The sequence below is a fragment of the Ischnura elegans genome, chromosome 6 (assembly GCF_921293095.1).
Source record: "Ischnura elegans chromosome 6, ioIscEleg1.1, whole genome shotgun sequence".
NCBI lineage: Eukaryota > Metazoa > Arthropoda > Insecta > Odonata > Coenagrionidae > Ischnura > Ischnura elegans.
Genome location: NC_060251.1, coordinates 105,640,479 through 105,652,624, shown reverse-complemented (window position 1 = coordinate 105,652,624; position 12,146 = coordinate 105,640,479). Strand labels below are relative to the sequence as shown.

General features: G+C 38.4%; 1 protein-coding gene across 1 annotated transcript in view; it reads right to left on the bottom strand.

The window, feature by feature from the left end:
• LOC124161306 (acetylcholinesterase-like) overlaps positions 1-12,146 on the bottom strand; it is a 443,431-nt gene that overhangs the window by 9,457 nt on the left and 421,828 nt on the right. Inside the window, exon 5 of the mRNA XM_046537615.1 lies at positions 706-881. Within this exon, the coding sequence (XP_046393571.1) occupies positions 706-881 (176 nt within the window). The remainder of the gene's footprint in view (positions 1-705; positions 882-12,146) is intronic.

Genomic DNA, 12,146 nt, shown 5'->3' with positions numbered 1-12,146 from the left:
TGACATTCACGTATGCTATCTAGACTTGAAATTACTAGTATATGGAAACGACGATGAAGATTTTGGGGATATATCCTCCGCAGTGCTTAGGTATTTATTTAGGTATACTTTTGTTTTATAAATAAGTAAATATCTCAAATGATTATAGTACTATTTATTTTGTAGATGAAATATAAGAAACCGATGCTTTTGGGAAAAAAGTCCAGTCGGGTGGTTATTTGGCATCCTGCGCCTATTTTTGAGACCAATTTTTAATTCACCCCTTTCACATCTTCAATTATCATTAAAAAATTGTTTCTTCGGTCTCTCAAAAGCGGCTCCATGTCCGCCAAAGGATGATACGCCAGCAGGGGTGCCGACTTACAAAAAATATTGGGGGGGGGCCCAAACCGGGGATCTTGCACTGGGGAATTTTATAAGTGACGAGTTTTAAGTTTTTAAGCATTTTAGAAGAGTCATATGATCAAAATCAGAACCCTGATAACTCGAATCTCGATATCTGAACACTCCGAGGAAAATCGACAAGCCTGGCACATTTTTTCATTACACCCATAACGAATTTTTGAGGGGGCTCGGCCCTCCTCAGGCCCCGTGGAGTCGGCGCCACTGTACGCCAGGGTAAATTTTATCTTTTACTACACTGTATTTTATGATATTTGATGGGGAGAACATTGTTTTAGTGTCACTGTGCTATCGCTGACTTACATGTAAGAGAGACGAGCTGAGGTAGGTACTTCTTCCAGAAGGCGCACTGCCTAAGCCGTGGCCCTCTGCCGGTGGACGATGAGTTGGCATCTAGCGTCAAGTATTCCCTTCCATAGGCTGTGTGCACTGGCCAGTACGTAGCCGTCCACGATCCCTCTGCCGTTTTACTTGGATTCCTGGAAGGAAGAAAGATATGTTAATCACAATCACAGCTTAAGAATGGATTACGAAGCATAACTTAAATTATTATTACAGAAATTATTTATGAAATGAAGCCGTTTTATTGAATTGTCATGCGAAATCGTAAGCGTTGTATTTAATCTTTCTACATTCATATCATCGCTTTTATGCATCCTGTCACGGTAGTAAAAAGTTAATTTGAATTAATATTTGCCTAGATTTTGCATATCGACAATAGGTCACACGTTTTATCAAAGGAGATGGATTACATGAAGACAGGAAATAGGCAACGCTATTGATATTTGTTATCATTCACAACATTGAATAGTAAAGGTAATTAAATAGTATGACGAGCATTACATTGAAGATGACAAAATACTCGATGGTTTAGACTTCGAAGGATCTTATTGGTTGGCATTCGTTGGAAGAGCTTTTTTTGTCATTGATATCTTGAGGCTTTGCCTACATGTATTGCATTTTTTACGTGAAGATATACGAGCTGGGCGAGCTCATGTAGCTGGAAATGTAATTTCATCGTGTCCTTATGTTTACAATGACTTTATCAGAACTGATTCAAAGAAACATTTTTGAGAAACAGTTGAAGTATTTGTTGATCTTCTCAGGGCTTTACACCTGAGGATAGCCACATAATTACAAGTGCGAAAATTCTAAATATGAATAATAATTTGCCTTGACCGGGATACGAACACGGATATCCCGTTCAAGGCAAATTGCTTTAGTTTTTCAACTCTGGAATTTTCGTGATTTCTGTGTACTTCCAGATGCTTATTTAATCAAATACTTCAATATTTGTAATTTCCAATTAAAAATATTGTAGGACAGCCATTTGCGAGTGTTTACCTTAAACATGGCAAATTCGAAAATATGACAATTATTGCTAAAATTGCCTATTTTTGAAGAATTATATCTCCGAAAGAAAGCATTTTGTAAAGCTCGTATTAAACTGAAACGGTGAAAATTGAACGAAGAAAAACGATTGAAAATTTCCTCCAATTGAGACCAAATGTTACGAATGAAGGCTCGAGGCCATCAAGATGGGAACATTCCTCATTGAAGAAAGATAGGGAAGCATACTTTCCTATAGCTTAGAGGAAAATTTATTTTCAGTGCGTGGTATTTTTCAAGCCTGCCGCGTTAATGAAGGTGAAAACTATATTACTTGCCATAGGAACGAATTCCCCTGGACCGAGAATCGAAACACATACCTTTGGCTTTTCGGGCCTCTGTGTGGACCACTTTCCATGAATAGGCATTAAGGAAACAGGATTGGGTGGTGACAGTTTCACTCAGTGGCCAGGATAGCAAAAGGCCCGTGGTTCGATACCAGGTCGAGGGAATTCTTTTATCTCGGCATTATTATCACTATTTTTATAAAATGAGTTTTTTATTTCTCTTGACCTCTATATTAAACGTTGATTAGTCTTGAAGAATTTAAATGCAATGTATAAAATTGTTAACAAATCCAATTCATCGCAATTTCGAGAGAACCTCATCATAATGTGTCTCAGAAAGGTGTGGTACGCCGCAATGTCTATGACAACGCGAATGGAATCCTTAGCGCTGAGAAAACGTGCGGTAGCGATGGTCTTGAGCTACACATTGGCTTGGAGGGTCTGGGTTCTCGTATCATTTTATTTCCCCTGAGATTCGAACCAGATTCAAATCTTTGGCGTGAATCACGGACGGATTATTCCGAGGGGGGAGGGGATAAGTTGACTCGTTAATCTCGCTGGGTACTCGTGTCACGCACCCAAAGTCGTCGGTGAAGTCGCGGGAAATCGCTCGTTCGCGACCGAGTTTTGCGCACCACAGCTTTTGTGATCGGAAAGAGGAAGGGAATTGTAATGGGAGGGAGCGAGGAAGCCACGTCGCGTCGCGGGGAACGTCATTATCGTTATGATCCCTCCCGAGTTCTCATGCATGATTCATTCCGTACTTATCGCCTCGGGAGGGTGGAGGAATAGGAATGCCTTGCGTGCTGTGAAGTTGGCCGAGGCAGTGCGAGGGCGCTGAGCATGATGGGAAACGAGGAAAAAAAAAACGAATGGAGGAGAGCGTGCGAGGAATCGAATGGCGAGGAAGAGTTTCCAGTTCACCTCCCACCGTTCGGGTCGTTTTGATTTGGGCGTCGTTATGGTATGCGAGCTGTGTTGGGTGAGAAAGGCTTTTATTTGTCGCCGGCTGGGTACACGTCCTTCGTGCGGGGTTGTAAATATTGTGCACGAATATTACAGAAGAGGATCCTCAAGTCATCCTCTAAATGTGTTGTCACCCACCGCGATTTAAATGGGTTTACAAAAGTTGCCACACGCGTCGCTGAAGGACAAATAGATCCGAGTTTCAGGGGGAAATAAGGTAATAATAATTAGGGATATTTAGACAAATTTATATACATGATGATAATATATATATAAATTTAACTTCTATTCAATGTTATTCCTCTTAATGACATACAGTTTACTGCAAAATATAAAAGAAAAGGGAATTTCATTGCACTCATCACCGCGACGCGGACATTTTTGAAAACCGATTAATATGCGAGCGAAATGGAAACAGAAATCAGACTTCCATGAGATGGAATTGGGCCTCCTCTGTGTAGTCCCCTTAATATTGTGCATGATGATTAGCAGTCCAATATTTGAGTTAGCTTAGGTACCTGGAGCGATATCTATTCATTGTGCGCGCGTTTATTTTTATAATTCGGTTTTCCACCTCGTTAAGACAGTTGGACCATTTTGGTTCCTTTTTATGCAGTGAACATCATTACATTTTCCGTAATATATGGAAATATGTAAAACATTATCTTGTCTTGTTTATTCACGATCAAAATGTGTAGTGACTCCGGGCCGCGAACTAATGTAAATCGCCATGGCAATGTCTACGTTGAAATGGGATTGTGAAAAATTGGAAGATTTTTGGTCAATTTAGTAATTTCAGGACTTTTACCTGGACTACATTTGAAAGAGAAATTGGAGCGATTCTCATTTTTTTTCGATTTTTTCATGGTGATGTTTCAGTAATTACGACTTAGTAATTTTTTATCCAACGTTTATTTAACCCAACCGGTGTGGAAACTTTTGGACTGTGGACCGCCATTATCAAGAGTACCTGCGACTCCTGTAATGACACAGTAAGTTTCGTAAGCGATTGGGTCTAATAAACGTTGTGCGGAAAATTATTAAGTCATTATTACTCCAATTTTCATGAATTTGTACGAGTTTGGGTATTTAAATAAGCGAGTGGAGAAAGCAGAAAGGTCTGCCTAAAAATATTATCATCAAGACCACGAAATCTTACCACGCAATGAAATTGAGATGTCCCGTCTTCGCTGAAAGTGGACGGAGCAAACGTAACATAAGTGTTGTTTTATTAATGTAGATTTTGCATTTTATTGCCGCTTGTACGATAAGATGGATTGCCAACGGGGAGGTTTTTGCTTAGTAGGGCAGGAAAGGAAATTGCTCAGGTCAATCAGAATCAGTGGAAGTTGGCATGGGCGTCCCCAGCGAGGGGCAGGGGCAGAAGCAAAAATCGCAATTGTCTTTAAGGAAAAAAATATTCTTTCAAGCAAATAATTTTAAAAACTAATAAAAAGCTGTTAAAGTTTCCTTAAAATGTTCGTTTCATTCACCTTTTCCATGCTTAAATCTCACCTATAACTTGAACAACCATGGCTTGCCCCCTCTTTAGTTTTGATCCTCGATACGCCCTTAGAAGTTGATCAAGGTAGGAAAATACTTATTCGGCAGCTTTGCTCTGGGAGGAAGGAGAAGATTTAAGCAATTTCGCATGAATTGGTCGAGGTTGATAAGGCATTAAAGACACATGTTGAAGCTACGAGAAATCGTGAGAGTGAGTTTAGTTACGCAGTAAACAGGCTATTTTAAAGCTTCACATTGACGAAAGCTAACCGATAGTCTTTACTTCCGAGAATAGGTACAGAAGAATTCTTAACGGGTACGACATATTTTTCTCTGCTATTGATTTAAGTCAGTGTACTGGATTTGATTTTCTAAATATAACAGATAATTTAACGGTAAACCACATTTTGATGATTTTGGTATTGCAAGGTAAATGATTTTTTTCTCTGAAGTCATCGTTATTTACATGCAATCGCGGGCGACCCTTTGAGCGTATGCCATTGGCGATTTGGTGGTAGTTTCTGTGACTAGAATTTACTTTCCTAGTAAAGGGGATAACCATCCTTAGGACTGAAGATAGTGGATAGATTTTTCTGTCCCTAGTGTGTGGGTATCCATGCATATATAATATATATAGAATGTCGTGAATACGGTGTCCAGTGCTACTGCAATAGATACGAATGATGTGGCACCGTGGAAAACGTGCATGGTTTCCTCGCGTGATCTTTTGTGTCTTTCGCACGATCCGCGGGGGGGTGGGATGGGTGAAAGACTGGCCATTGTCTTTGCCTCCAGCTGTGCTCTCAAACGTTGCACGATTCATTATCTGTCCTCAGCCGCGGGAGGGTTCCCGGAATTGGAAGCATTGCCCGGATTTCGATATCTCAATTAGATTCTTTCTCTCTCGGTCGTATCACTCGAACAGCGACTGTTGTGAGTAATTGTTCCCCTCTGCACTGGCCACTATAAGTACATACAATGGTGGATCCAGAGGAGAGTATGGCCACTACAGCCACCAATTTAGACTGGAGTATCAAGTTAGAGTATCCAATTGACACTAAATAAAATGGCAATGGACCTTTGGGCGTTACTTGGTGGAACGATGAAATGTTCATGGTGAAACAAAACCCAGTACTATTCCACAAACTTTTATTTTGACTGTCAACTAGTTTGGACATTTATACCGTCATTATCAAGACTAACAGGGAGATTTGTTAGTCTTGATAATGACGTTATAAACGTCGAAACTAGTTGACAGTTAAAATAAAAGTTTGTGGAATAGTACTGCGTTTTGTTTCACCATGAGCGTTATAGAAACTTCTCAAGAGGTAAAATTACTAAAAATGTGCATAAATGTTTGCTTTAAATACTTAATTCTTTGGAAAATTAGTAATGAAACAACTTCAATGCATTGCCACAAGCCTCGAAATTCTCAAAACTTTCGTAACCTAGCCCCCCTTTTCCCTATCCATGAACCGCTACCGATTGTGAGTACATAAATGTCTAATATTTGATTTTAGAGTTACGTAGCGATTCAATTATCTAGTATAAAATATTTTAGAGTGCGCTGTTGCGTAGAATGAAGATTAAATTTTCAACGAATCTTTTTCCTACTCAGAAGGTTTTTAATTGGCCATTCTACGCTGCAGCACGCTCGAAAATGGTTTACACTCGCACAAAAATGTGTCTTTCTCTTGAGTTCTGTTCCAAAATGAATTTTTCAGTAAATGTAATAAAATAAATCATTTGATGAAGAATCTGTAACGATGAATAAGATATATCCACCATCAATTATAACCTATTAAAGTATGCATATAGTGATACGTTCTGTATATCATTTTACTCCTTGTGAGCGCTTTTGAGTATCGAGTGTGATAATAAGTTCCAAAACTCATATTTATGTTTTTCTCCTGTTCCGCAGTTCGTACTGCAGCAATCTTTATGGATGTCTTCCCGATCCTCTTAATGGGGCATTTGAGTTGATAATTATTTTATGCCTTACTGATTTACATCGGGTTTGCCGGTATTAATTACAGCAGTATGTAAAACTTGACCGTCTAGTATGTAGTCTAGTTAACTAGTAGTCTGTATTCGTCATCCCGTTCAAAATCTTTATAAGAGTTCACTCATTGATTACACTTATGCGTGAGCGCATGTATTGACTGCTAGTGTAATTATGATACCCTCGCATGATTGAAAGAAGAAGTCATCCGGTGATTTGTTTGAACTTTATTCTTTATGACTTGATTGAACATCATCAGTGTTAATTATGGTTTCTCATTTCCAACCCTCTGCGGAAAATCATTCAAAATGGCATATATGCTTATTTTAATGGAGAAAATTGCTCAAAATGTTTGCCATTGATGATTAATCCTTAGCGTTTAATATCAACGCAAAATGACTGAAATGCATGTCGTCTGTAGTTAATGGTTCATTATGGAGAATCAATATCCAGTTATCGGTGGACTCTTTGAGAATTGTCGTTAGCATAGTCACTTTCAGTGTTACGCCATGCTCACATTTCATCACTCATGTGGGCATTTTCATGCCTATCTCTATTATTTTGGTAATGCGGAGTAATTTATACAAAATGTGGGCTATTCATGAATATCAGGCCACCGCATGCTTAAATTGGCTTGTATACTTACGTGAGGCGAAAAGTCTTTCACGAGTTATTTTTTCGGACATAATTGGTGACCTGGTAACATAGGTACACTCTCAAAAAGCGCTTTCATTTCAGATGATTGACATTGTTGTGTAAGCCGTATGAAATTGTTCCCTCATTAAGATTGAGGCTTGTTTCATACGTGAGATACAGTTTTATGCGAATTACTTATGATTAGTTCATTCTTGTTTAGTATAACCAATTACCTTTCAGTGAAGAGTATATTTAAAGAAGGTTTTAAAAACATGGGTATCCCCGCATGAGAGCATTCATTCATCCATCTTTTAAAAAATACGTTAGGGAGCCCATCTGCGTCCGTTTCAAGGACTCCCAGAGACAGATTTTGTGTCGTGGAAGAGAGACCCAAAATACTGTGCTTTTCTAATAATAGAATCCGAAAGGGAGATGATTTTTTTCTTGGCTTAAAGAATGAAAAAAATAGGAGTTTATTTTCTTCTTTAATGAGATGTATGCGTCAACCTCACCGATCTAGTTATTAGCTAAACTCGAGCAATTTCTGACTTTTCCTTCACAACGAAGAATTTATTTTTCAGCCTAACAGCATTATGACGCATATGGGAAACTATTTTCATGAATGTAACTCTGCTCGCTCGAATTCAGATGGAAGCAATGACTTAGTTACTGACTTAGAATAGCATCTCATTTACAAAATGAAAACTTTTACGATCAGGCAAAAGTTGTTTGGAACCGACATTCGTTTCAACTAATAGACTGTATTTATCAGGTATTGATAACAAGAATCGATTTTTAAAACATTTTTTGCGGATCATAATAAGTTTTTAATGGCTGTGATATGTATTTATTTCACTAAGTATTGTTTTGAAACTTAGTCTAGATTAAAAAATACATGAGATCGTAAATTATACTGCTGTATTTCAGCTTGTCAACAGCCTTGAATAATTTAGCCTACGTATTAGATTTACTGCATGATGTATCGAATCTGTTTCGCATCTATGGTAGCTTGACCTCAGTTACATTGCCACAAAGAAGAAATATGCTGCATAGTATCTCATTTTGTTATAATTTTTATTGTTTATCGAGTCCTATAGAATTTCTAGGGAACCCTATTTAACTACTTGTAATCCATTGAAATTGGCTTGCGCGGGATTGTCCAATCTTTCAGAGGAATAGGTTTAAACTAAATAACTTGGCCGCCAAAATATGGGATTATTTGGTAAACGTTTTACTCCTATTTTCGAACCATTTGCGACGGTTAAATACTTCTTTATGAAGCATTTCCTATTTCCTGACATTTACGTACTTCAGCGTATGTGATGGAATGTCATGAAAATCATCATTGTCATAAGTCAACAATCCTAGTATTGGTTTGACGCCGCTCTCCATTCCTCTCTCCTTCCGCTAGCCTTTTCACAGTGACGTATTCCTTCTTTTTAACATTCTTTATCACCAGTGGCGGTTTGCCCGTAAGGACTCTCGGACGTCGCCCCTCCCAAATATTTGAAAAAGTAAAAAAAATAAATATCCATTAATTTATAATTATACATCTAATTAATCAAAGTGTTTTTCTCAGTCGCATACATCGAAAGTGTTGGAAAAACACGAAAAGAAATAGCGCGAGAAGTTCGTATTTGTAGCCGTGGGGCGCTGGCCAGAACGTCCCAATCCATCCCCATGCAGTTATATGGAGAGTGGTAGTGGTGGGGGCCGCTGGTGCTATGACGCGTCTAACCTTGTGTCTTATGGAAGTCTTGGGACGTCGTCCGAGAATGCGCAGAGCGACGTGTGAGTTGACATCGCTGCGCAGGCCGGCGGGCGTTTAATCTGGCGTCTGCTTGGTGCTGCCACAGAAAAGGGACGTACGGAATCAGAATGGTCACTGTACTGGGTGTAGTTAAACGATTTTAATTTTTAATTACTGGTAGGTATTGCTACGGAAAATAAATTATACCATTATGCTTGCGTTTTTTGGTGTTTGAATTCCGGAACACATAAAATCCAACCAGTCAAAGGCCGTATTGACGTAGGAAAACTATTCTCGAGTATTTGCCACAGTTCTGTTATGATTACGAATTTTAAGAACCTTGGGGAAACTAATATTATAATATTTAGGCCTTAACAATGTATTCATATCTTCCCGATGATTAGAAATGCGATACCTATTTTTCAGATAAATTTATCAAAAGACCTGCAGTATTAGGAAAAATCAGATAACATTCCCCACTGATTTATAATTTAAGAAATAGGTGCGTGCGTGATAGTATGAAGGATTAAACATGATTTAACCCGTAAACGTGACTTTAAATAGAGTCATTCAATGAATGTCAAGAAGTGCCGCGTACAATGCACCTTTTGTGTGTAGGTTCATCATTTTTCTAGCCGTCCTTGTTCTATTAGTTCATGTTCACCTAATTCCTCAGCGGCAGAGCGGTAGCTGTCTGACGGAAAATGTCACTTGGGTCTGATATAAGTGGCTTCGAAGAGTTCATATCAGTGCGGAGATCCTTACAGCTCCTATCTGTGGTTCAGAGTCGTCTTCTTTTACGATCTAGAATTTATATTCTATTATGTATATCATGGCAATGATTTCGAAGACATGGTTATTCCAAGTGCGACCCGTTGGCGTTTCGTGTGTTTACCACATATGAATCTTATACTCATGGCGATGGTCCGTGACGTTTTTGTTTGCTTGAATGCCTTTGCTGACCTTAAATTCGTCCCTCAGCTGAATCAGCATTTTTGGACCAAGACTTCTATCTCCCTTGAGTTGTCCTTAATGTAACGGCAAGACCAGGCAAGACTCTCGGAAAGAACGGAGTGAAATGAGTTCAGACATCATTTTCGAGGAGTTAACTATGCGTAATTGCACATTAAGAAGTTTCTTAGTGCTGTGTGTACATTCAAGAAGACAATTTTGAATTAATCAACAGTGCTCGTTTATGTTTTAGGGAAATATAGGGAAAAATTGTCCCCAATTCTGTGTCCAGGCACCTTGTTCTTTTTGGTCGTATTTTTCGTCGGCCCATTTTGTGTCGTCCCTTGTTTATTTATAGACTAGTGCCCTTGCCATGTGTTCAATCGGAAAGAAATTGTTGTCCGGCGCTGATTTCAACGAACGTGTAATTGATCACTTTGCTGGACAAAAGGAAAGAAGGATGGACTTCTGCAATATAACTAAAGGCATGTGAGTATTTCAGATTTTGTTAAAAATGTGTGAGAAATGTTTAATTATTGATTTTAAATCATACTGTATTCAAGAAGCAACGCGAACACCGCAATCAAAGTTTACATATGCAATAGCAAAGCGCGCGCATTCTAGTAGTGTTTGTTGCCCAGTGGAAGTCAGTGACACTCCCCTCCCTCCTCAGGTGTTACAAGTGTCATTGCTACCTGAATCATTGCAAATGTTGTATAGATTTGACAAATAACGCATTATGATTGAAAAACGAACAACATAAGTGTATTGCGGGCATATCCGCACGAAGAATGTAGGTGCTAAAACCTAATGTTACGTATTTTCGTTTGTATTAGCAAAATATCGCAGCAAATATATTTCTATTCTTCAAGATCATTGATCAGTATAATCGAGAGTCCGGACTAAGCCGATCCGTATGACCGAGAGTCTACTGCATTTAGTATTTATTAATCAAGCTTTCTTAGGAAAACTACGTATTTTTGTTGAAAAAAACGGAACATATGGCATGACAAAATTTTATTCCTAGATTGCCGTAAAAACTTAATAAAATACGCGAAATATTAAAAAATTATGACCCCCCGGTGGAGTGCGCCCCCCCTAGCATTTGACTCACGAGCCGCCACTGTTTATCACCTGTCCTATGTAACTCATTCGGTCCCTTGCCCTTCTTCTCTTCCACCTGTTCTTCTACGATTGTAGTCATAAAGTATCAGTGTATTCAATTTTTTTTACAACTTCGTTTTAAGGTTGGCCATCTAAAGAATTTTATGAAGAAAAAAATAAGTTAAATACCAGCACTATCCAAAATAGGAGTATGCTAAATGAATTGGATTTCTCCTTGAATCCATCATTTCCCGCGGGAGCATTAAAGGACACCTTTAACTCTTCCCAACCCAGGGCTGCTTCTGGGAGAAATTAAAGTTCAAGACTTCTCATTTAAAAAATGTGAAAATTTTGTACTCAATCGTAATTATTGTGGCAGCTACATACGTCGCCCTTAAACTTTATTGCACAAAAGAACACGTAGCTTAAATCTTTCTTGAATAGAGCTGGAAAATCCATACATTTTTGATGTTGCTTAAAAGCAACACTGGGTTATAATGGGTTAATACAGTAGGATGCATTACTTTGTTATCATGTTTCTGTTCAGAAAGAAATGCTATATTTTCATTTTTTGCACGGAACTATTAGCAGCATATTTTAAAGGTCTGCCAATAAAAGCTTAAGAGCAAGGGCTAATTGCTGTGCGGTAAAAACTTCGCTGTTAATGCAATATACTTGCAACTGTATTCACTCAACGGTCTTAATCAGCATTACTACTACTAATTGTAAGTTTGAAACGCATGTCCTCGGTGAAAAAGAATACAGTATGCTGTAGAAACTTGTTTTCTTGTCTTCATCCACTAGAAATAATTGTGAACATATCTGTTGATCCAGAAGGCTTGAAGCTCCGATGAGAATCTTTCCAGGAAATGCCAGATAGAACCTACAAAGGAAATGAACTTCCGACGCAAAATTTGCGCGTCATGCACGTCTTTGAGATTTCTGCGCGAGCACTCGTCATAATATTTTTCAAATTACAGTTGGCATCTTTTATTTTTCTTCGATGAAGCGGTTTTTGGTACGATTTCAAACAATTATGTTCTTATTTAGCAAAAAACATGAACTGGAAATCTCCAGGAAAGGCCTTTCAAAATAATCTCTTTTTTAAATGGTATTTTTTTCAGCACTCTTAATGTAGGAAAAAATTTAACTAGGT